This window comes from Spea bombifrons, chromosome 5, assembly GCF_027358695.1.
Source record: "Spea bombifrons isolate aSpeBom1 chromosome 5, aSpeBom1.2.pri, whole genome shotgun sequence".
NCBI lineage: Eukaryota > Metazoa > Chordata > Amphibia > Anura > Pelobatidae > Spea > Spea bombifrons.
The window spans coordinates 32,890,840-32,917,705 of record NC_071091.1 but is presented as its reverse complement, the minus strand read 5'-3'; the positions used below and the strand labels follow the sequence as shown (position 1 = coordinate 32,917,705).

At 37.5% G+C, this 26,866-nt stretch overlaps 1 protein-coding gene across 2 annotated transcripts in view; it reads left to right on the top strand.

The window, feature by feature from the left end:
• The window catches only part of GLI3 (GLI family zinc finger 3), a 104,367-nt gene extending 78,129 nt beyond the window's left edge, over positions 1-26,238 (top strand). For both annotated transcript variants that reach the window (XM_053468401.1, XM_053468400.1), the window contains exons 8-15: positions 2,121-2,337; positions 2,791-2,904; positions 5,036-5,176; positions 19,647-19,796; positions 19,925-20,089; positions 21,424-21,714; positions 22,914-23,241; positions 23,334-26,238. In XM_053468401.1, coding sequence (XP_053324376.1) covers positions 2,121-2,337; positions 2,791-2,904; positions 5,036-5,176; positions 19,647-19,796; positions 19,925-20,089; positions 21,424-21,714; positions 22,914-23,241; positions 23,334-25,564 — 3,637 coding nt within the window. In that variant the 3' untranslated portion in view covers positions 25,565-26,238. The remainder of the gene's footprint in view (positions 1-2,120; positions 2,338-2,790; positions 2,905-5,035; positions 5,177-19,646; positions 19,797-19,924; positions 20,090-21,423; positions 21,715-22,913; positions 23,242-23,333) is intronic.
• The last annotated feature ends 628 nt before the right edge of the window (positions 26,239-26,866 follow it).

Sequence of the window (26,866 nt, the reverse complement as noted above, 5' to 3'; positions counted from 1 at the left end):
ATACAGTGAAAAGAGTTTTCTTCTGGCAACATTCTCCGAAGGTATTCCTAACTGTATATTTGTCCTAAGCGGCAAAAAAACCGAGCAACTGGTAATAAAAAATAATGCAATTACTGCAAATAAGTCCTGTTTTGGAAGGTGCTTTATCAAGAAGCCGAAATAATGAAGATCATTGGAATCACGTGCTTTAATTGCTTAATTTCACTTTAATTATAAAGCATGCATTTTTAACCTAATGTATTAAAAGAAGGTGTATTAATTCTGCCAGCTTTGCATTTGCATGAAATTGGCTACTAATGTAAAAGAATATTCTGTAGAAACACACAAAATCAGTTTAGCTAATGCCCATAGCTGTGATATTTCCTTATTACGAGAAAATAACACAATGACAAAAGTATAACGACTTGTTTTATATATATATATATATATATATATATATATATATATATACACACATAAATGTATAAATAAAAATATAATAAATACAATGTTCTAAACTATTTGGTAGGTTGAATAAATATCAGTTGACTACAAAGTCACCCAAACATTAAGAGTAAACAAATGTGTTTCTCCTTGAAAAACTTAAGGGGGAGATTATAATATTTACCACTATGGGGTCAAAAATGGACCTTAAACCATCTCTCTTCTTTCTCATTACATGAGTGCATTGTGAACACAGGTACTTGTTCCTGCTGGCACATTGAGAATATCTATCAAGATCATTTTGGACTTGTCTAGTATTCTGCACACATGACATGATGCTTTTTGCAAACAATGAAGAATCATTGAATGCACATTATAACACATCACTTGATTGGGATATATACTTTAAAGCTTGGATTACTTCATAGGCTACAGAGGCCCTTTATCAGCAACCATCACTCCTGTGTTCCGATGGCACATTGTGTTCGCTAACCCAAGTTCAAGTTTAAAAGACCGATCGTTAGAAAACCCTTTCGCAATTATGTTTTCCATGGAAACAGCCTAAAGTGACCCCAAACTTTTGAACAATAGTGTAGCATCTATAGAGAATCCAATCTTTCATGGTTAGTCACTATAAGATATGTCAAAATTATACTAGGTATATGCTTAAAAAAATTGTATAAGTGGATTTATTTCATGCTGTAGGGCATTCAAAAAGGGAACACAAGTTAACAGCAGAGAAAACATTACATTGTCTTATCTTACGTTTGCTATTAAAGTGCTTCACTGGGAACAATTTATTTGAGGAGCACGCTGTAAAGAGTGGTTTGGCAATGGCTGCCTGCCGAGTGAAGGCTTTATGCTGTAATATAATTTGCCTTCGAACTGAACTGTAGCCTCTGAAACACAGAGGAGTAATGAAGTGATGACAGGTATTAGCATGCATAATGGGCTTTAATAGACATTTAATGATATTAAACTGGAGGAGAGAGAAAGGGCCTTCTCCCATTAGAATATCCCTACCTGGAAGCTCATTGATCACCCGTATGGTTTTAGAGGAAATTTTTTTGGTGACATTTGGGATGAACACAACCATGCGTCGTTATGAGTCAACGAGTGATAGAACAGGCATCGTGTTCAAAACACATTAAACAATTGATTTTCTCTCTAGTAATGCTGCCTGGAGATGTATGACGGAGCTTATACTCCCTCGTATTTAAAGAAGTGCTCCTTAAACAAGGCATTCGCTACACTTATTCTATATGTCCCATTGAGGTTTCGAGTGCATTGAAATTGATGTTCCAGAATTTATTTCACCATCTCCACAAAGCTTTAAAAAAAATTATAATGCCATCCAAAACATGTGCTGCTATACACTGGATACCTGAAGGCTAAATGATAAAATTTTATGATAAAATAATTATTTATGCGAAAGGTTTGGGAATTCAACAGAACCAGCCATAATGTTTATAATGGAGCATTTAGTTACAAATACTGGTGGACCAGCACCGTTAATTATTATTTAAGCATTTTGTTATTAATATATGGTTTTAAATCTCACGTTATTTGTCTAATTGTTTATTACATTAATTGTTTATATATGCAAGCATTTTGTATTTTTTTCGTTCGCTATGCTAACTACCAGTCTTCATAACCTTTCTGCATTGTAATGTTTTATCTTTTTGTTCTATTTGCAGCCCAGCTCTGAGTTTTACGTACCCACCAACTCCTGTATCCCTGCAACAGATGCATCAGCAGATTTTAAACCGCCAGCACAGTATAGGCTCGGCGTTTGGACATAGCCCTCCACTTCTTCACCCAGCACCAACGTTTCCTACTCAGAGGACCATCCCAGGAATCCCAAGCGTTCTGAATCCAGTCCAAGTCAGCGTTGGCCCATCGGAAGTCTCACAGGTGAGAACGACCTTAACTTTTTTGGCCTAACAATAGCCAAATGAATCAAAAATAAAATCCGAAGTAGACATCACTTTCACACCCATATTAAATAGTAAATAAGTAACAACTGAAGGACCTGCAAATCTCAATTTTGGACCATATACAACCTCAAATAAAATCAGGTTAAATAATTGCAATTTAAATGAACACCAAATCGAATCTTACTATTAGTTAAAAAAAAACAAAAACAAAACGGCAGCTGGAGTAAAACTTACTAGGCAGGAAGGCAAACGCAAGTATACATCGATGATACGTTTTTATACCACCTTTGAGAAACCATAGCAATTGAACCTTGAAGTGAAACATACTCATACAACAAGTTTTCATGCAGGCCTCGGATAATACATTTTATTTAAGTTTTAATTGAAATACATGTTTTTCACTTCTGCTTTATGTCATTCTTCCTTACAGAACAAACCCACCAGTGAGTCAGCCGTCAGTAGTACGGGGGACCTAATGCACAATAAACGCTCCAAAATTAAACCTGAAGAGAATCTCCCAAGCCCGGGAGCTGGAAGCATTCAGGTAACAGAACTCTGCTTACTTGGAGGAAGGACCTCCCGTTGCACTTCACTTTTATGTTTATATACAGTATTAAATATTTTGTATTCATTCCTGTTTGATTATGTTTAATTATAGTTAATTTGTAGACTTTTTATCGAGAGAACTCATCCAGAAACTATTAAAAATGACTTACAATCATAGATGAATAAAGATGCTGTCCCACTTAGACAAAACACTGATTGCAGTCTCTAGTTTGCTAAACAGGTATACTTTAACAGATCCGGCATTGCATTTTCTCACATAAACAGACATTTTCATGACGTTGCTTTTTTTCCCCAGTATAATGTGAGATGCTAGGCAAGGGTTCGGACATTCAGTAGTAATAGGACTGACGTTTCTGATGCTGCTTTAGACAGCACATTTAAATATACAAAATGGTATTTCCAAACTAACTTGATGGGTTGAATTTAAAAACCCCGTCCTATGGATCTCAAAATGTTTTATGATTTTTAATATCATAACAAATGTAGTATAAAAATAGTCAGTATTTTGTAAGTTTTCAATATTGATATCACATATGCCCTCGTGACAGCTTATGAAACAAATATTGCTCTAAAATTCTATTGTACTGCCTGTTGTTACCAGCCTTAGTGATGCAAAGGTTCTCTTATTTAGATGTCTCCTGTTTATACTTTCTTACTTTGTCTAAAAGTACTAAAAATACACATACATTTTATTTAAGATGATTGGAGAATGTTGTGAGGGTCCTGGTTAGTAGATGGGAAATAAAAAAAATAGACCTCACTCCCCAATCATTTTAGTTTCAGAATTCAGTTTCTGCTGCAATGTAATAGATCACTTAGAATCTGGATAATATTAGCTTCCCCTCTAGATGGGCCTCAGTAACCGCCCTGATCTATTGAAAAGGCTTAACAAATACCTTTATGGTGTCAGTAGAACAAGTTTTAGGGGGGAAAAATCTAAATTGTGCAAGAATGTTCCTTTTCTTGAAAGAGTTTTCAGGTTATTATAAGCAGCTGCCTATGCAATTTATTTTAGGATGGAACATCTAACCAAAACAGTTGGAAATGCTAAATAAAAATCTTTATTATTATACATTATGTTCATTTTAGATTTATTCTACATTAGTAGGACAAATATTTAAAATATATAACAAAAATAATGTTTGTTAGCAAGCAATCATTAAGGAGCTTTCGGCCCTGAAGCAATTACACAGCAAGGGCCCCTTTGCTGGCTTTCCTGTCTTTAGCAAGCACTTTTTCCCTGTTTTTTTGTTTGCTTTCTGACTTTTGCAGTCTTTTTTCCTTCTGTTCTATTCCTTCCTCTCTCTATGGCAATTTCTTTTGCCCTACCTCTTTATTTGCACTTCACTTGCTGACAGCTTTTCCTCACTTTTTTCTATCGTCTTTCCCTTTTTTCTTTTAGCTTGCTTGCTTGCCTTTTACATTTTTCATCCTTTTTTATGTCTATTCTGCAGCCCACACATACATATACACACATCCACACATCTACATATCCACACACATCCATACATATACTCAAATATACATATACACATATACTACAACAATATACATATACACGCATATATATAAGCATATATGTACGCATACACACACATATATATATACATACACACATATATACACAGTACTTACCACATTCCACTCTTTCCTCCTGTATGTTACTTGTGTTACTACACCTCCCTCACTGAGTGGCGATCTAATTCGGTCTCATGAAGTGAGGCAATCATCATCCCTCACACCCTAAGAAGTATTGCCAGTTCTGGGCACGCAGTGTCAGTGTGGGAGGATGATTGCCATGCATCTGTCGGTGAGAAGTATGGACCAGTCTGAACACCGAGGCCTTGGAGCAATTGCTTTCTGCTCCACCATTAATCCGTTATGCCCTGTTATGCAATAGAAGCTTGTCTATTTATACAGATACTAATGTTTGTTTTTTTTAAATAAACTTGACATTGTGTTTATTGTATATTTTGTTTAATTTTATATATTGTTGCTTTTGTAAAGTATAAAAGGATCATCAGTTGCTGATGAATTGACCAGGAAGTCTTAATAACTGAGTGTTTCCCGCTTAACCCGGCAATCTCATCTTTTTCCTGCATGTTTAGGATCAGCCAGATGGAATGACTCTAGTGAAAGAGGAAGGGGACAAAGATGAAAGCAAACAAGAGCCTGAAGTGGTCTATGAGACAAACTGCCATTGGGAAGGCTGCTCCAGAGAGTATGACACACAGGAACAGCTAGTGCATGTAAGTTAATGGAATCCAGGATCCAGCCTTTTCTCAAGCTATGTGACCTCCTCGCGTAGAGGTCACGTCCTTTGACCCTGTTCTGTGTCAAGTTTCTTAGCCGGCAGCACTGCAGGCTGGAGAGGTCTTTATGAGATTGCAGAGAATAAAGGGTCTTCTTAGCTGCAGAGCTTGACCTGTTCAGTCAGCTAAAGCTTAGTTCAAAATTCAATAAAGTCTTCAACAGAAAGTGTAATGGCTCTGATCTTATAAGCCAGCAAACATTGTTTTTTTCCCAGTTGATGACTTTGATATTTATTGAGTAAAAGTAAGCTGAAGCTGAACACGAATTAATACTAACCTCAAGCCAGTAACATTTTTCTATAAAACAAAACTTTATTTTTTGTTTCTCCCTACAAATTTAATATATTATTAGCTTTGTTAAAAGAAGATTATTACCTCCAGCCAAAAAAAAAACCCTTGACCTTGTGTTTCTTTTTAACCATTTGTACAATGGAACCTTACAGGTAGTGTAAACTGGTGTCTTCTAAGATCAGATCAACATAGAATATAATAAACCATAACTGACACAGACACAAGGAGCAACTGATGCTAGGATTCTATTGCAGATGTTTTTGGTTACAGCTGGTCTTTTTCACTCATACATAAAAGTCTGTTTATTGCACAGTTAGTTGTTTAATTTCATGTTAAACAAAGAAATGTTAAGGCTCTGGCGGGGTACTGGTCCTCAAGGATTGGGTTGAACACCCTTTTATAAAACCATACAATGTGACGCCAGAGGATAACCATTCGGCCCATCTATTCTGCCCATCATTTCAGGTGTAAACACACAGACCTCAATTGAACCTTTTCTTATATTCGGCCGTATGCAGTCATAATGCAATCATTTAAGAACATGCAAAAACAACATCAAGTAATAGTTTTTTCAGTTATGTTCAAACCAATAGTACAAATCATATAATTTTCGCATGTTGGATATCAACGCAACAGCACTTTTGGGGGTCTGCAACGTTGTCTCTCATATTTCCTCCCCTAGTGAATTGCATACAGGTTTATAATGGGTACACTAAAAAAGTACCGTTTCATCGTACTGTTTACTATAGTACTTATTTTTTGTAGTGGGTGCCGGTAAGCCAAAGTGTACCCCTCTCTTGAACAGGCATCTTTGAAATTTAAAGGAAGGCTACCCATCCAGTACTATTTCCGTGATTATCTCTTTAAATCAGGAGGGGTCTTTGTGCTCCGAGTTCATAGAATGACCCATTACTTTTAACTGGATAAAATTCTGTGACCTTCCCATTTTAAGAGGGTTGAACAAATTCCAGGGCTCAAGGATCCATGGTTACTAAAAGGGTTGGACAAATTCCAAAAGGCAGGGAACCATGGCTACTAAAAAGTTCTAAAGTGGTGCCTAATGTCATGTGATTTTATTTAGGTTAAAGTCTAGGGACGGATCACATATCACGGCTCCTAAAATAAACTGTCACTTAAAGTCTGGTTTGTACATTTGGCCAGGCCTTCTCATTGTTTCATAAGTTACTCAAAATGCTTTTGTTTGTTCTTGTTAATTGTTTTGTCATGTCTTTTGTGGCTCTCTTGTCCCAGATTTAGCTTCACCGGAGCTTAGGACAGCTGCAGCTCGATGTCACAACATCCAATGATGCAATTTAAAGTGTTTAACTATTTGCAGAATTCACTTAATTCCGCCAGACACGTTATAATACAATAAAAAAAAAAAAATAGATGTTTCAGAAAAGCCTATTAAACATGCAGTCAGTGGTCATTTTGAACAGTTGTCCCCAACCAATTTGTTCTGTGGTATTTTCTGTCAGTCTTGGCAAATTGAGTTTCTAAAATGTTTTTCTTTTAACATATTATCCTTGTTGCAAAATCTAGTAAAACTTCAGAGCGTTCTATACTAAAAACAGAGTTGTAGGTTGAACATGGAGTTAAACCGTTAACCCAGTAAAGATTGCATAGTAAAGTGAGATTATGTGTTTTAACTCTTGAAACACCCCTGTCATTGCTGTGTTTGACATAGTAAATGACAGCTGTTACATTTTGTGAGATTTAGATTTATTATTTGTAGATGTTTCTCTGTATTATTCAATATATGTTTCTGGAAAAAAAAGATATTTATTCTAGATGCAGATAGATACAAGTGCTTTGATCTACCCCCTTTTCTGTAGGCAGGGCAAGATAGATGGAAGACATCTGTTCTGTAACTCACATATTTACTATAGAGGCATAGCATGTTTCTCGTTAATCAGCAAAGGTTCTCCACAAGCGTTTTTGGAGGCAACTGAAACTATTTCCTAATTAGTCCTGTGTTAAATCAGCACCTATTTCTGAACTAGCCGAACTCTCCCTTTATCCAGCTAGCCTTATCTTTAAATCTGTAGCAGCTTACGCTTCGGCAAAAGCTGGTAGGGCGACTGAGTGCCTGGGCAGCGTTAGACATATTGCTTTGTGTAACCCCATTGAGTTATTTGGTAAGTACAGCGTGTAGGAATCTGCCTCCTCTCTTTTGATCTCAGAGTGTGTTCACCAGGAGCTTATTGTACCATCCCTGATCTCCCAATGCCCAAGGGGTGGGAGAAAGGCCGAGGCGCGGATTGATAGAGTATAATTAACCAATTTGCCTTTTTTAAACAGAAAGCCGTTCCTGCATCTGTTGTCACAGATCACCTTTAGCAGGATACCTATAAGAACGAGCAAATAAATAAATAAGTTGTTGACACGGTAAAGCTTTGTTGATGCATTAAGCAGCAGACAAGGTGTTTTAAACCATTCGGACATCCTGCCTTATTTATAACGCCGATCGGCTCTGCGGGCAACTTGCAGCTAATAGCTGGATTCATGATTCTCCATGGTTGTCTATCTAGTGTGTGACAGCACTGGCATCCTGCTAACGCATTTCACTATCTATAATTGATATCCTTCCATGGAATAGGGGACCAGTGGCAGTTTAAGAGTTTTGCTGAGCGGTTTTAAATCTAGACAGCTCTTGCTTCTACCTCTGGTCTAGTTATTGAGTGCAATGCCGGAATTTTTTTTTTTTGGTGCAAATGATTTGTTTTTGCAGAGGGGGATACATTGAGTGACAGTGGTTAAAAGTGGCTTGTGAATGACGGTCAGGTAGCCTCACGTGCCTGACGTGATAAAGCATAGGATTTTATTAGCTTTACAAACTGTAGGATACATTATATGTGACATTGTTACTAAGAGAAGAAAAGTCAATAAAACACATCGCTTCTTTATTAATTAAATACAAGTATATTATTATTATTATTTATTGTTTTATATAGTGCCATCATATTCCGCAGTGCTGTACAATGGGTAAACAGACATAGCACACACATATATATATATATGTATCATAACAATTCAACAAGAGGTAAGAAGGGCACTATATATATATATATATATATATATATATATATATATATAATCTGTCTTCTGGGCTATGATAACAAAGCATAATGTTGCCAGCTGCTTCTTGGATCCTGAGGAAATAAACCTATTTCATTGTAAAAGACTATTTTATAGTACCTAGCTGAATTTGTAAATGATCTGGAGTAGAATAGTAAAAGGCCAGTAATTACTCGATTACATGATGATTTAGAGCAGAGGCAGCCCAGCAAACAACTCAGCTACACTGCACTGTGACCTTTTTCCATACGGCAACTTCTGTATGTGTTTCTCGATGTGTCAGTGTGCACTGAACCAGTTAATAGACCCTTAGATCCCAGAGTTTATTGTTTTTTCAGTAAAATTGTCATACTATGCCTCAATGGGACTGTATTTGCTTTTCAGCTTAATGCAGCTGCAACGATAAATCTTGCCAATGGAGCCGGGTTCTGTGTCTACCAAGTTCCGTTGAAACAGATTTATTAAATGGGGACATTTTTACATAGATAGATAGATAGATAGATAGATAGATAGAAGCATATGCTACTTTTTTTAAAATAGAAACTTGTGTTTGCTTTTTGTTTCCTTTTCCCCAATCTGGTTGCTTTGCTGTGTAGGCTTGGCATCTGCATGGAGCTGCTTACTTGGCTGTACCCCCCAGGCTCAAATCCATGTCTCAGATGTCATCAAAGCCAAGTGGGAATCCCCTTTAATCACTGAGGGTCAGCCTGAGCATGAGTTCACTGCATACATTCTCGTATGTATTAGCTCTTTGTATCTAGCAATTACATGAAAACTAAGAAGTCTTCTGCAGTGACAGCTTTCCAAAATACATGAAAGCCCACATTCTATTTAATGCGCTTGGTTTAAAAATAGCAATTCAACGTTTGTCCGAATTCTTCGGTCGGCCTCTAACCAGCGGCCAATACTCAGATGCCTGTATTAAGTGGCAACTTTTCTTTTTTGAAGTTCTGTCCATTCTTTCCCTCCCGGGCCTTTAAAAGGCTGCCCGAAGCAATCGATAGCAATCAGCAGTTTAGCGATAGGGGTGAGATAACTGAATGGGACGGAATAATCAAAGCGATCGTATGAATAGGAAATTGTGAAAGCTGGTACACCATTACACAGTTTTATGTAGCGTAATTTGTGTTTGTTTAGTGCAAACTGTAATTGCAGGGTTTGGGAAACGTGACAGATTTACGCTTTAAATCTGTCTGCATTAAACACAAAACTCTTGAACCCAGCTCTGTAGTGTAGCCCTGTTAACCCTTATACTTACCATATTTGAACTAGATTTGATAAACACCCTCCAGAGTTTGTAAAAACCAAAGTTTCTCGGTTTAGTAGATCAGCCCCATTGAGCAGCATAGGATTTGGAGTTGCGCTGGAGAGCGTTTCTCGACACTTTATTAATCTAGTTAAATTTCTTGACAACTCAGTGAATGTGGGGGTTGTAAATAATTCCTCTTCAAAAAGACAGCCTGTCAAACAGCCTCCTATGCCTTTATATCTCAGGAGTCTCCAGATTCTTGTTACCATTCCTGTGGTGCTTAATTTATTGCGCTTTGGCCACACTTTGAATACTCCCCCCCCCAGCCCCCAAAAAAGACAGTTGGAGTCAATTAATCCTAATCTCGTTTTTGTGGCCACACTAAGGGTCTGTCTGTTCTCCAGAAAAGCATTACAAGGAACAGCTTCTTCAGTGCAAAAGTTTATGGAATTGTGTTGCATACTCATATGCAACTTAATATATTAAATCCCACTTACTTTAAATATTACCATACAAATATATCACTTCCAGCACTAGTCAAAGGAACCTGACACTGTGTAATAGAATAAACATTTCTGTAGGGCATCCATATTTAAAAATATATACATTTTATATTTCAAGGCTCTATTAGCATCATCAAGTATCCCTAGTTAGGGGTTTCTTAGAAACGATCTCACTTCCCAAATTGTAAACGTTATGGTTTAAGATGTATACAAAAAACAAAAACTGTCCGCGCTTCTTACCCTAATAAAGTTGGCAACAAATATATAAACATAATATATGGTAGGCCTCGTATTATACATTTGTATTATTTGAGCCTGTGACTAGCTTAGCGCACCGACATTTTTTCTTTTCCCTGTTATGGTTTAAGATACTTGATGAAACCAATCGATGAAGGTTACAGACAAAAATTAGCTATAAGTGTTCTCAGGATTTGCATGGAAATTCCTCCCCATTGAAGGTGCTGTTCCATCTATTCTGCTGAACATGTTTGTAACTAAATGCAGAATTAAAAACACCATTCCTAGCACTATTGAATGGCCAGCCAATTCCCTGAAACAATTCTTAAATTGTGTAAAATGTTGTCTCGTTCATAATGTTCGTTGGGGACAGTTTTTGTGTGAAAGCTTGCAATTATAAAAGTGGCAAACATTTTTGTTTTTTAAATAAAAAAAAAATCAGTGTTACTTTTATATGATCAAACCTTCACAGAAAAAAAAGAAAATTGCAGATCTACAGCTTTTCACTGGCTTATTACATGAACCCTTTCATAGTGTTTTAAATAAAGCAGCCATTTACAATTTTTTAACTAATGACAGAGGATATCAGCACGATTTTTGGTCAGTTCGGTGAGTGAACTTGCCGAGTTATGCCTCTCAAGGTTGGGCAGAATTATGAAGTAAATCTCCTAACGATTCATTTGACCCCCATTTTGTACAGAAATTCACAGGTATAAGTCCATTGCTAAACGTGGGGCTTTAGTGAATAGAACCCATTGTTTGTCACGTTCCATCAGCCTTTTGATGTCGTTCATTCATCTTGAAAACGCACTGCGTATTGATTTACAGCGAAGCACCAATGTGTCCCTCAGCCCAAAACCTGTGTAAAGCCAGCAGCAATGCGTTCAGTCGCAGAGACCTCTTTTATTCTGTTTGTTTTTTTACATTGCTCCATAGGAAATATCTTGGGCTACATCTGCATTTATTATCATTATTGTATTTGTTTGTATTGAACACAGCAAGTTATTTTCAGCCGAGGAACTTGCATATCTAATCTTCCAAATGAATGGGTGGCACGCCTGCCTACTTTGCCAGAAGAATCAACTCTGGTCTGTGCAACATCGTAGGTATGGGACTGGCAGTGTATTCTCTGCTGTATCTCGGGGCCTAGATATCACAGTTCTTAAACACAGATAAAGTATGACAGCTGAAAATGAAACAAAGCCCCGACCGTATTCCTCCTTGTGTTTAGTAGAGATAAACTTCAGTGAAGTCTCGGTGCTGCTTCTGGCAGAAGCTTTAATTGGTAAAATGCAGATTTGTACTTTTTTTTTTTGATCAGGGGAGGATTACCGCCCTTATCATTAGAAAGCATCTTACTTGAAGATGAAAAGGCTCCGCTGAATTACAGATGCCAACATTGTTTTAAGGCACAGCAGCGACTGACACCTCCAACATAACTCTGATTTATTAGCCTGTAGTGTCTTCGTGTGGGCTTTGTCGATTTCTAAAATTGTTCAAAATGAATTGCATTTTACATGAAACTCACAGCTAATGTTTCTGAAAATGAGGGCGATTGGAGGAAATAATAATAGCCACGTAGCCTTAATGTGAAACCGGAAAAGCGTGAAATATTCAAAAGCTTCTTTGGATATGAAAGACAGCAGCTGTTTCTTCAAATCTATCTTGGTGGTGCTTTCCCCCGTTTGCCTGATAAGCTGGCAGAGTAAAGATTAATGACAGCGCCGTGTCGCTATCAGTAGCCTCTTGTCGATTTCTGTAACAGGCCTGTCTGCTCAGCATGGAAATTATTGATTAAATAAAAATTGCCATTAGATTGCAGGTTGATCCATAATCGCAAAACAGCGGCGGACACTGCGGTCTTGAGCAATGAATCAAGCTTTCTGTCTTAGCCATTTATATAAATCCGACACTTGCACACCCATTAGGGATATCCATTTTCTATATGTGCCCACAGAAGAAGAACAACATCAAGGGGGAGGCAGAGGTTGCAGTCCGCAGCATTGACAAAACGCTGTCTGGAAAGAGGGACAGTTGGTGGCAGTCATTTGTTTTAGGACTGCGCACTTAAAAAGCCTGCTATCGATCATCAAGGAAACTACATTTTTCGCAGGCTGCTGTCCCTTCAGCTGTATTGTGGATGTAAATCCCAAACAAGGTTTTGGCAGGAAATTTTAGGTTCGAAAGGGAGAACTGTAGATTAGACTGATTTCCCGTTGTGCTAATCCAAACACGGATACGGAGGTCTGGTGCAACAGGTACTAGTGGCTAGTGGCATCATGGGGGGTTATAGTTTTGTGGTAAAATTGTTTTTGTTTTTACATCACTTAACTTTTTATTAAGAGTAAAGACCTTGTTTAAGTATTTGTATTTAATTGTTCTTCTTATGTAGAACAGGATTTGAGAAAATTGAGCAAGAACATAAATTGGTACCAGTAGAAACGTTCACTAGAGATATCCAGGAGATAAAGCAGGACGAAGTGAGACCTTGTACTATGTACACTTTACATACGTGTGTGTACTATTGACCTTTGTTACGCATAAGCCATATATTTCTCCTCTATACGTATACTTATTGTTGTCCTTTATACCTTAATTTAGAGAGCACATTCCGATTTCCAGCATGTTCAGCAAAGGAATCCCTAAATGAGTGTTTGCTTATTGTGCTGTGTGACAAACATTCCCTGAGAAATTGTAAGAAGTACATTTTGTCACAAGAAAGGCTTGGACACATTACTAGACATTCTATCTCTCATGCTGCATCAAGTTATAAAAGTTCAATCATTCTCCTTTAAATACCTTAAACCCGTTACGTGCCAAGGTTAGCTTTGTTCAGTCCATCATTTCCTTCTCATTTTAGCTGGCTTTACCAAGACGTTTAACTGTTTGTACAGCTGGTGTAATTTTGTAAAGCCCATTTTGTTTCTATTTTTCAGTAATTTTATAACGCTAGCGTCTCATTAGACAGCTTGTCATTCCTACCTTTTCTTAGGCTCTCATAAAATGGCACCCAAAATATTAATTATATTGACCCGCAAACTCTTCTGTCTTCATTAGCCCCTAAACTTTACTCTATCTACATAACCAAGATGCAGCATCTACATCGACTAAACTTTATCCTGGACGTCACAGTGCAAAAAGTACATAGATATTGTGCCAAGATGAAAGCATGCCAGCGAGATAAGAATCTCCAGAACAAGCCAGTTTATTCCTGCAATATGTATTTTTTCGGAGAATTTTTCTATGTTGGATACATCAAGTAAAATTAAATATAAATCCCTAAATTCTCTGTGCACAGTCCTATGAATAGATGAAAAGTTGGAGAGATTTGTTATACTTCTTTATGTTGGGCATATATGTCAACACGGAATCTTTCCAAGCAATCTTTCTTGCTTTTGACAAAGTGAAGCTAGGGCAGAGAAGGAAAGGTAAAGGGTGGCACTCTCATTGATGGCTCTAATCCCGCAAGTCATATAGAAACCAAGTGTTATTTTTCCATCAGTGTGGTATGCATGAAAACAGACAATACCTAATGTGTTTCAAACCTGATGATGAGGCATTAGTCTCTGTTTTCTACTGCTTTATGCATTGTATGAAGATGGGACAATAAAAGTTGGTTTTATTGTCCCCAGAGAATCTTTTTTACTTATTCTCTCCAATAAAGATAAACCTGATTATTGTTCGATGTTAGATTAGTTTGTAAAAAAGATATGTATTCTCGGTAGTTTAAAATGATCTGCGATAACTCCCTTCTGACTAACAGAAAGCCTCTGTTTGTATCTTTTTTTGAGACTACATTCTTTAGTCGGTTGAAAGAGACAAGGTATGGTTACATTTATAGTGTAATATAGAATAGGCAGAAACATCAACCCTTCAAAATGTCAGGAACCCCCTACCCTTAGATACATTACACTGTTGAACTCATAATATAAATTTATATTATGTAGAAAAATACCATAATGGGGGAAAAGTTGTGGAGTGAACCATGTATTTTGTATTCCAAGAATCTTGCTATTAATCTGTAAAGGTTACCGGAAAAATATTTTACTGTGAAATGTGTATGCTAATTTCTACATTTCTGTACGTGAAAGCACTAAACTGCCAGTTGTATTTCATGATGTGTGGAAATAATTATGCCTGCTTTGGACCAGCGCAAATGCTTTATAAAAATGTCAGCACTGTGTGGAAGAGATTGGCAAGGCTCAGCCTTAGAGCCAGATCGGAGGTGTTACAAGTCTATTTTCCGTAACTCAAGACTGAATCAGTTCAATCTATTAAAATTCCAGCTATCAGTACCAGGATTTTTATATTCTGGGATTATTTTTAAATGTGTCATTTGAAAGAGAAATGGGTCCAACACCTAGACAAGGCAAAAAAAAAAAAAAAAAGAAAGAAAGAGTTCCCCAATAGACTGGAGGCACAAAATGTATTTGGCAAGTAAGCCTTGCCCACTATTTAACTGCTTTGAGCAACACAGTAGACGTATTGCAAAGAAATATACAACTTACTGGTCCAGTACTCAAAAGATTTAATGACTTGAAAAGAGGCTGTTTTTAGTCTTTGGAAAATACACAGGCCAAATGAGAACAGGTCCCAGGAGCTTAAGGTTACATCATAAATACCACCTTCTTAACTAGTTGAATTGTAAGACTTGACTAAAATAAAGCCCACTCATGGGAATTAAAATAAAATGAAAAGTTTCTAGTATGTAGCAGCATCGCAGTGCCACAGCACACAAGAAAAAGCATAGTTTTAATACATACATACATGTTCGAAACAGTCTGATCAGGAAAAGTGCCCATACAACAACATCAGTGTCTGTGAAGGTAGAACATCAGTCAATTGTCCACCACAGACACCAGTAAATATCCGCCATAAGCAATGTTGGTGCCTACCTCTGATGATGAAATGAAAATTACGTTGAATTACATTCTGAAACTATTACTTTATAGGTTAAAAATAGGGTTTTCTGTCCCTTGATACACTATATCGATAAAAGTATTGGGACACCTAACCAATACACCAAGAGGGACTTTGATGACATCACATTCTAAATACATACACATTAATGCATAGTTGGCCCCCTCTTTTGCAGCTATAACAGCTTCCACTCTTCTGGGAAAGCTTTCTACAAGATTTTGGGGTGTTTCTGTGGGAATTTTTGGCCATTCATCCAGTAGAGTATTTGGTCAGACAAAAAGCTCTGGCTCGCAATCTCCATTCCAATTCATCCCAAATGTGTTCGATGGGGTTGAGGTCAAGGCTCTGTGTGGGCCAGTCAGGTTCTTCCACACCAAACTCATCCAAGCATGTGTTTATGGGCCTTGCTTGACTGGCCCGCACAGGCCTGACCTCAAGCCCATCAAACACCTTTGGATTGAACTGGAACAGACATTTAGAGCCAAGCCTTCTTGTCCAACATCAGTTCTTGACCCCACAAATGCTCTACTTGATGAATGGCCAACAAAGAAGAGCGGAAGCTGTTATAGCTACAAAGGGGGAACCAACTACATATTAATGTCTATGTATGTAGACTGCAATGCCATAAAATTCTGTGTTGGTGTAAAGGTCAGGTGTCCCAATACTTGTGTCCATATAGTGTATCTATGGATTTGAACAGTTATTAATAAGATTAAATACACACTGATTCTGAGAGATAGACAGACAATTTAAAGGCTTAATGTTCAGAAGAAACTTTGATAGTGGGCCTTCATTTATTCTCAAACAGTGGTCCATGGACCCTTATAATAGAGTTGATATACGTCTATCGAGAAATATGTACGTGTACAAATAGAAAACGTTCTTAAAGCAGTTAGAACAGTTCTTAGAGAATTCAGGCATTGTGTAAACATAAGCTGGCTGTCCGTGTATTATGCGGTTTGCCAGCTGTATGTCGCTAGTTTGGGAACATGGTCTCTAGGGTCCAGTGTATTTCTAAAATGGTCCCTGGACGAGAGAATGTGAAGACCATGGCCTTAGACAATGTATCATTGTCCTCATTTGCTCAGCTGTGGCAATTAAGTGCACTGTGTAAGATATCATGACCCATATTCACCAGGCAGTTCTCTGCCTTTCGTTTTCCAACATGTTCCAGGGCAGAGAACCTCATCCATCAAGACCTGCTATGAACTGATGTTCTTTCTCTTCACCGCACTGAAAAGTGTTCTTTTTGCCCTATTTGTAACTTGATTCAAGTACAAATACAAGAACATATATTGGATTAAATAAAATTTCCTTCTGCATTTTAAATGACAATCTTTTTTTAAACAAACTTTTTTTTTTACCCTCTACCTCCTGAGGGAATATCTTCTCTTTGGGGTCAGGAATGTAATAAGGTAGTTTTTTCCCTTTACTCCAGGATATTGTGTCTGTCTCTAAACATTTAAATTGCCCCAGAAAGCTCTTTGGAGCAAAATACAGTGTTTTCTTTGTATGGGAGCCAAAGGTTTGATTCTCTTTTGGGAATTCTCTGAACATGTTTAACCCATTGACTGATGCTTTAAATACGTTTTTATTTAAAGCAAGTGATGTTCTTAACACTTGTGCTAAACTATAAGTAGACATTATATAAAGTATCATAAACTTAATTTGAATACAAGACATACAAACATTGTGGTCTCACCAATCTGTGATGCAGATAATAAATGCATACATATGTACAACATTAAACCAAAAGAAAAGGATAGAACTTATTTCTAACTAGTTGTATTTATATATTTTGCTTCTAGTAAAATAAAATGTAACTTGAATAGTAAGCAGTTGAGAATAGAATATGATACTTATTATATAACTAAAAACAGATGATCTAGCACTCATAGGACCTACTTCTTTAACTCCACTTTTAATGAAATCATGACAAGCTGATGTTTCGGAACCACACGTCTTTTCCTCATATCATATACTGCATATACTCATAGCAAACAAATAAATGTTGCATATCTGCCATACAGAGTTTAACAGTTAGTTAAACAATGTAGTAGAAATGTTTAAGTTATGTAAATACAGTAAAAATTACTAAAATGATAGTTGCTATTTAGCTACTTATATTGAAAATTAAAACCATTTGTACAGCATCCAGCCTTTTCAGCATGTACTGGTTGCTGCATGACACAACAGGAAGTGAACGAATGCCAAGGGAAACTACTTCCCCCAGTATCCTCTGATGTCAGATGTTTTAAGTTCTGTAAAAAATTAGAAACATTAACCTGATATATTATTATTCTTCACCACAGAGATAATTGCAACCGCATACTTAGTGAACATAATTAAACAAATATATATATTTAGAATTTAAAGGGAATGCTAAACTATGTAGATAACGGACAAAACATATTACGGTACATTGAATGATTATTGCTTGTATACTAAATCCCACAGATTATCTTACAGTCTGTTTACGGTACTTTGGAGCAGAGTAGTGTGGGATTCACAAAGTACGTAATGTTATTTTCTGGTTTTATTGCATGTTTCAGCAATCAAATATGTAAACTTGCCATTTTTCAGCTGCAAGCTTTACTTAGAGACTGACAAATATTAGTAAGATGATAACACTGGGAAAAAAATGTATAACCACAACTGTAAAGACGCAGAGGTGAAAGGGTTAATTGCAGTTCTTTAAGTAACTGGATTTGGAATCCATTAGTTTCCGCTGCAAGCCAATATAGCTCTTTAAATATATTGCCCCACCTTCTGGTGGTAAGGAAGAATTGCTACTACTTGAATAGTTTCTATGTCTGAAGATTTTGTCTTATATGTTTTGTGTAGCCTGGAGGGGGGGAAGAAAAAAAAAACGCTAATGGAAAGTTAATTATACAAAACTTAACCATTTAAAGCCATTGGTGCACCCTCGACACTGTACATAATGAATAAAATGTGTTATATGTGGAGATGGAATGGGAGGAATTTGGTAAAAAGTTTGGGATCAATATTATTATTAAGTATAATTGTATCATCATCTTTGCATTCAGGTCCCCTAACCCAGTGGCACAGTAGTCAAGTATCTAATGTGTAATGGGGAGGCTGGCTTTAAGACCTCTATATAAAGTAAAAAAAATAATCTACACCATCCGGTTTAGTCATTATATAGATAATCTGCTTGACAAACATTCTTGCCAGAAAAGTAAAATATGTTTTGCAGTTTTACCAAACACCATGACGTTAACCTGGAAGGTAAAATGTTATTCTAATGTAAAGCAGCTAAGCTTCGGCTTTGCGCTCAAGAGACCTGTTGAAAATGGGTAACAGACCTGTAGTCCCTCAAGGACCCCTTCAAATGTCGTCAGCTCTAATTACTGCCTGTCCTGCACATTCCTCTAAACTTGATTAAGGTTCACTTGTATGTAGGGATCCTGCTGTCATTTCTCCGGAACTAGTGCAGCTGAAATAGTTACCGAGATTGGTCCCTGTAGCATTGTGGACTGCCAGAAGTGACCTAGCCATTATACATACACTAGTATAGCGGTAGAGCACTTATCAGGTTACATAGGTGCCACATATAATAAAGTGACCACATCAATGTAATGGGAACCATTACTCACAGATACAGGCAATGGGGTGAGGAGTTTGGAAAATAACTGCAGTCATGTAACATACGATTTTGGACTAAAAAAGTGTACATTTTATGAAAACAAAACAATCAATATTAGTTTTCTGATTAGAGTCTTTAAGGTTTGTGTCTGGTCAACATAGATTGCATTCCCCATAATGCAGTATTTGAAATGCTAAGACCCATATGGGTCATTATATTTGGTTTTCTTTCACTGTTTTTATTTTACATTTCTCTTGGCCTTCTAACCACTTGCCAGTTTATGCTGACTGAGAGCCAAAATCCCGAACCAGGGATGAAGTTTGAGCCAGCATTATCCTTAGTCACACTTTTCCACTTTTTATGTGCAAGATGTTTGGTCCAGCCCATCCAGCTATTATGTGAATGGTGCATGTATGTTTATTTGAACCGCAATCATTGTATTCTGCAGTAGAAGTCTATATTTTTGTCTAATACCATATTATACCATTAAAATATTAATGCGGCTCATTTATCTATTTGTAGCATATAAACAATGACCATATCCATGGTGAGAAGAAAGAATTTGTGTGTCGATGGCTGGATTGTTCACGGGAGCAGAAACCCTTCAAGGCCCAGTATATGTTGGTTGTTCACATGAGACGGCACACAGGAGAAAAGCCACATAAATGCACTGTAAGTCTTACCGTTGCCTAGCATGTTTTGTGCTTTACTCAGCCTACAGACTACCTGCACACCGATAAGCATTTTGTTGTACTAAAAAGTGGACCTGATAATAACTTCTGCATTCATCCTGCTTTCAGTTTGAAGGCTGTGCAAAAGCCTACTCCAGACTTGAAAACTTGAAAACCCACTTAAGATCTCACACTGGAGAGAAACCATATGTCTGTGAGCATGAAGGCTGCAACAAGGCTTTCTCAAACGCATCCGACCGTGCTAAGCACCAGAACAGAACTCATTCCAATGAGGTGAGAACCACTCCTGGCTAAACAAATTTATCTTCCTCTTATTTTTTCTGCTGTCCAAAATATGGTATACTTATATTGAAGTTACCATACGTCCCTTGTCCTGTGTCAGTGAAAATCTGGATTTTCCTCATGCTATACATTATGAAGGCAGTTGATTTTTTTTTTCTGCTGGCTACAAAAGGTTTCTGATATTCTACCATTTATTATAACCAGTAGGAAATAATATTCTCAAATTAATGACTGCTTAGATTTTTTAATTTGTAAGAACTTTTTGTGTGATCATACTGTTCTTCTGCTGTGTTTGCCACCTGAGGAATATAAAGCCAGGGCTATACACATGTAGGAGCTGTGTAGAAGTTAGTCGATTGGTATGTAAACAGCTTTGGAAGACTGGAGCAGTTTGTAGTGAAACATGGGGTCACTTGCTTTGTATTTGTTGTTTCATGTTGTGGTAGGTTTTTAACCATGCCCTATTTAATTGTACTAAGGGGATTGTTTAACATTTAACCTTGTGCAAACAATGCACGGCTGGCACTATTTTGAACTTATTTAAAACAATTATTTTGCTTTTAAAAGAGCCCATGATATATTGTTGATGTATCTTATACATTGATATATTGTTGACTTAACATTACATTAACCCCCTTGTAATAATTAGTTAATGCCTATTAACATACCAGCTTGATTGAAACTGCCCTATTATGCTGCCAGATGTATCATTGTTGCCAGCTGTCTTCAAAACTTTTCATCACGCTAATCTCTTAATTATGGAATATCCTGACTCAAAGCTATGGAAAGAATGTGGCTCTTCCTCCATTTGGTAGTTTTTGGAACCAAATACTGATTGGTTCATAGAAGCTGTTAAGATGTTCATAGACAATATAATTCAGTGTAGATTTTCAGCAATGATTTGCCATTATTTCATGCTGTAGACTTGTGTCTTGGCTGGTGGGACGCCTACATGGTAACAGATACCTGTTTGCCATGGTGCCAAGTAAATGAATAAAAGTAACCCGAAGGTTTATACTGTGATTGCTCCAGTTTAGGTAAGACAGAGGATAGAGTTGAAATACTTAGGCCCGTAGTCATGCTTTGTGTGGAAAGCTCCCAATAATCTGTCCACTTTCTTTTACCTTTAGTCACGCAACTTAAGAAATGTGCTGCTAAGGCTTCTAAAGCATCATGCATCAAGATCTAGGAGCTGACTCTTCTACCAAAATCTTTAAGATGTTGGTGCTGCTTCCTATCATACAAGATGACAGCAGCAATCATTAGAATTTGTCCACCATAATAGTTTTTTCCATTACCATTTATCTATAATTTCTATTCTACAGAAACCCTATGTGTGTAAGATTCCCGGCTGTACTAAGCGTTACACAGATCCAAGCTCACTTAGAAAGCATGTGAAGACCGTGCATGGTCCAGAGGCACACGTTACCAAGAAGCAGAGAGGAGACATTCACCCGAGGCCGCCCCCACCAAGGGAACCAGGAAACCATTCACAGTCCCGATCTCCTGGCCATCAGATGCATGGTACACATGGAGAGCACAAGGACCTCAGTAACACTACCTCAAAGCATGAAGAATGCTTGCAAGTGAAAACTGTGAAGACTGAAAAACCAATGGTATGTAGCGTACCTCTTTAGATTTAACACTTTAACATCTCGTTATCTTTTTTCTGTTATATATGTCAAACTGTTTATTTTTTTAATTGACCGCTTGAATCCTCCTCTGCTGTTGTCCATGGCAACCCCTTGGTTGTGATTGGAAGGGCTAACAAATATAGCACACAACCAGTTAGTTGACCCCCACTTGTTTTAAATCAGTAACACATAACATGTGGGTGAAGAGTGCTTTAAACTACACACAAAACAAATGAATTCATAAAAAATACTCTATTTAATTTACCATCTTATTCAAAATACTTGCAGACATGTTCATATTATGCTTACGCACTCCATTTCACTGCAGGGACCTATAAACTCTGAGGTTTTGATTTGAGCGCTGTTCTTTGTGAGCTTGGTAATTTCAAGCACTTGTATAATAATGCAACTGAAAACTTTCCATCACTGAGCTTGCTTCAGAGTGTGTGTAGAGCACCTGACATACAAATAAAAATGTGGTTCTTACACCCAGATCCAACTATTGTGCACATCTGAGAATACTGCATGTCTGTACTAATTTAATGTCTTTTTTTGTGTGATCTTAACTGTTTTGCAAAACCTTCCTAAGGACAGTGGGTAATAAGGTGAGAAACCCAAATTTTGTGTCATGTTTTTAAATGTTTTAAGTAGTGTTTACCATCAGCATCTCCCATTTGTCTGTTTTGTCATGAAAACATATATATATAGTTAGTACCAATTAAACAGCTAGGCCAGTTGTCTATTTTATATACAAATATATGTGTGCGTGTTCTAATATTCTTTGATGTAATGATTTATTGCATTCGTTTCTTCACCGCATGTGGTTTCTGCATGTAGTCTACAAGTGTAGGCTTAGAGACAGAGTTGGACACATTTGTGTAAAATTAAAATCAAGTTAGGATAGGAATTTCTAGAAACCAGGAGACAATATAACATAGCCGAAAAACATGTTCCAGCTACCGAGTCATGGCTACCCAGCTTCTGGCAGTTCTCTATCTCTGTTTGTAGGGTAAATATATATACTGATAATATCAAAATATTGTCAATTATTCTGTTAAGTCTTGCAGAGCACTTGAGTGATTTATCAATTGAAACACATGCTATGCTTCCTGTTTTGCATTGTAATAAATGAGTATTTAACATGTGTAAATAACAAAGTCTGCATTTCTCTTTCCAAACAGACATCTCAGCCAAGCCCTGGTGGTAAGTCTTCATGCAGCAGCGAACAGTCCCCCAGCAGCCACTATACCAACAGTGGGATCGAGTTTGCTTTGAACAGTGGAGGCAGTTTAGGAGACCTCAGCGCCCTGGATGACACCCCTATCATGGACTCAACCATTTCCACAGCAACTGCAGGAGTTGGTTTACAAGGCAGGAGATTTATGAATGGAACTAAATGGATAGAACAAGTCAAAGTAGAAAGAGTCAAACAGGTTAATGGAATGCTTCCAAGACTGAACCCAGTTCCACCAGCCAAACTACAGTCTCTTCCACCGATCACTGGAAATGGTAAGACAAAACATTTGTAACATATTTGTTTTATGGAAAACTTGGAGGATGAAGGATCTTTAATTATACTTATTTCATTTTGTTTTCCCTAGGTTTACAGTTGAATAACAACACTAATTGTGGAGGATCAATGTCTTTACTTCCGAACCGGAATGAGCTTTCAAGCGTCGACATTACAGTCTTGAACATGTTGAACAACAGGAGGGACAGTAATACCAGCACAATAAGCTCGGCATATTTAAGCCGTAGGTCTTCTGGAATTTCCCCTTGCTTTTCCAGTCGAAGATCCAGTGAGGCTTCCCAAGTGGAGGGAAGGGTTCAGAATATAAGTGTTGCAGATTCGTATGATCCCATTTCCACAGACGCTTCAAGGCGTTCAAGTGAAGCAAGTCAGTGTGATGGGCTGCCGAGTCTCCTTAGTCTTACTCCAGCACAGCAGTACAGGTTAAAAGCTAAATATGCTGCTGCCACTGGTGGACCGCCACCAACCCCGCTGCCTAATATGGAAAGGATGAGTCTAAGGACAAGGATAGCACTGATGGGTGATTCGAGAGACTGCAGGTTATCTCCTCTTCCTTCAATTAATGTTCCTCGAAGATGTAGTGATGGTGGCGGTGGAACGTATGGGAGAAGACATTTATTGCCAAATGAACTGCAAGCAAATGGCTTGAGAAGAGCCAGTGACCCTGTTAAAATGGTGTCTGAGAACCTATCTAATGTCAGAGTACAGAGGTTCAACAGTCTTAACAACATCAACCCCCTTGATGTTGCACCACCCACAGAGAGGCGTAATTTAAGTCTTCAGAACTACACTCGAAGTATGTATTCTCCTTGTCCTCCTAGTATCAGTGAGAATGTGGCCCTGGAAGCCATGATCATGGAGGCGGAAAGAAATCTGGATGATGAGGACTTTCTGCCTGATGACATGGTCCAGTACCTTAATTCGCAGAACCAAAGTTTGTTTGAAAATCCTCAGAACAATGCAACAGAAAAGCTGCAGCGTAATGTAGCAGTTAGGAATGGTAACAACTTTGATCCTTCATCCAAAATGACTAGTAATTCAGTAAACCAGATGTTCCATAATTTGGAACTCGACCAGGGAGATAAAAATGACCTTCCCATTCAGTGGAATGAAGTTACCTCTGGCAGCGCAGAACATTCACCTTCTCAACAAAAATATGGGCAGCGTTATACTGTCCAGCAGAATCGAGCTTTTGGATTGTACAATAATATGATGGTTCAGCAGCAGATTATGCCAAAAACTGGCCCTCCGCAACAAAGGGGTTATCACCATCTTTCACAAAATAGTAATGAAATGTTACAGAACAACCTTAATCTTTACCATAATAACAATAATCCTTCAAACAAGTCATCTTTGGGTTCCTCTGTATCAGGAAACCCCTGCAGTCCAACATCTCGGGAGAAGTTTACAAGCAGCAATTTGCAAATGACTACAGGGCAACCGAACTTTGTACCGTCCATGCAGTTTAGTGATCACTCATCAAATCCAGCTGATCCAATGCAAAATCAAAATGTTATGAACCAGGAATATATGCAACAAATTGCGACTGAGCACATGATCTATGGTATGCATTTCCTAGGAGTAAATCGACCCAACCAGGCAAGTTCAGGCCAAAGTGCCTTCAACACAGAGACAGCACAGGTTTACCCTACAGTTCCGCAGCATATGAGTAACCACCAGCCAAATACAGGAAGAAATTACCAGTCCTGTTCAAACCTCGGCTTGATTGGCCGACAAAACGCGCAAAGAACAAACACGTTATATCTACAAGAACAGACATGTGATACCAGCCAGCCAATATATAAAGTAACCAATATCAAAGTGGAAATGCAAAGTCAGCCTCAACAACACTGTGCAAATACGCACATTTTTTCAGGTCAGTTCTATGACCAAACAATGATCTATAATGAACAAAATACAAAATCAGGCTCTGTCTCTGTCGCAGAAGCAAACTGTCTTTTAGAGGAAACTAATAATGCAAATTCTAATGAGCTTCTGTCTCCAGGAGCTAATCAGGTGACAAGCACAGTGGATAACAGCGATGGCAGCAGTTTAGATGGCGTACAAATTGATTTTGATGCAATTATTGATGATGGTGATCATGCCAGTTTGATTTCTGGAGCACTGAGTCCAAGTATCATTCAGAATCTGTCACGTAACTCTTCACGGCTTACCACTCCTCGAGCGTCTCTTACATTCCCTGCCATGCCTGTTAGCACAACTAACATGGCTATTGGGGACATGAGTTCTTTACTGACCTCGCTTGCGGAGGAAAGCAAGTTCCTTGCTGTTATACAATAGATTGGAGGATAACACTAAAGCAACTCATTTTATGTCTATGTACGTATCATAGCAATTTCATCCCAACTGCACGGGATGCAATCAGAGTACATTCCATTTATGGAATAAAGACTCAAAACCCTAAAGTGTTGTAGGGAGAAATAGTCTTCCATGTTTAGTGCTGCATCAGTATTGTCAGCCCAGAATCCATGTTTTGTTTTTTGTTTTTTTTTTTACTCCAAGTTCAGTGTAATATGTGTGATATATGTGCATGCTTGAAACTTTAAAAAATGGTCTCACTCATGTTTAAATGTCCCGTTTAATCAATTAAAAGACCATTGTCATGTAAATGTATTCTAATGCGAAAAATCAGAACACAGTTGTCTTCCTTTATTATTCCTTTGGAATGGAGTGTGACAATTTCTTACTGCCCTACTCATAGTTTTAGTGATATTATGGAGGAAATAGAGTATGTAGCGGTCTGTTATGACACACAAATAGCCCTCTGTGTTTTTAGACCTTTATGGTGTCCACCATGTACTTTTTAAGGGTTGCGTGCAACCATTGTCCGGTACAGAAATATGTTATGTGTACAAAATGTATAAGGTCTTGGTTTTCATGTGTTTTTTTGTATTCATTTTTATGTATAACTATATTTCAACTTGTATTTCAGTCTGGCAATAAATAGGCAAACCTTACTTTTAAGAATGTGCTCTTGTATAGAGGCTGCTACTACCCACAGTAAAACGTTATGGAGATTTATCCCTTTGGTCAACAGGCTTCCTACAGACCACAAACTTCCAGTTTCCTAATGAAAAAAAAATATTGTAGAAAAGCAACTATCCACTTATGTCTTTTTTGTTATAATTCTTTATAAAATCGTGGTGTACAATTTGTGTATAGGTATGAAAGGTACATGATTTTGAATAGCACTGTGGAAATCATTTCCCAATTAATTGAGACAAACTTAACAAAAAATTACGGTACATCACCGCCGATGTGTCATTTCAGTTTGGTCTGCATAGCTTGTTGACATATATACGTAAATCAGTATGTTGCCCCGATATACACCAGCGTTGTCGTACATTCTTGAAATGTATGTGCCTTACTTACTGTTCAATCTTAAAATACGGACCAAGAATAAATTGCCAAATTGTAGACCTGCTTGTGTTTCAAATTCAGCTAGCACACCACTGTTACAAGAGTTTAAAGTGTGTGCTCTTGTTCTATCCACAAATTTTTCTTTTGTTAAGTGACAGAATGCCCATGTAAATTAAACATTTTGACACTTTTTTTTTTTTACAACTTTTTTGTACTGAAAAG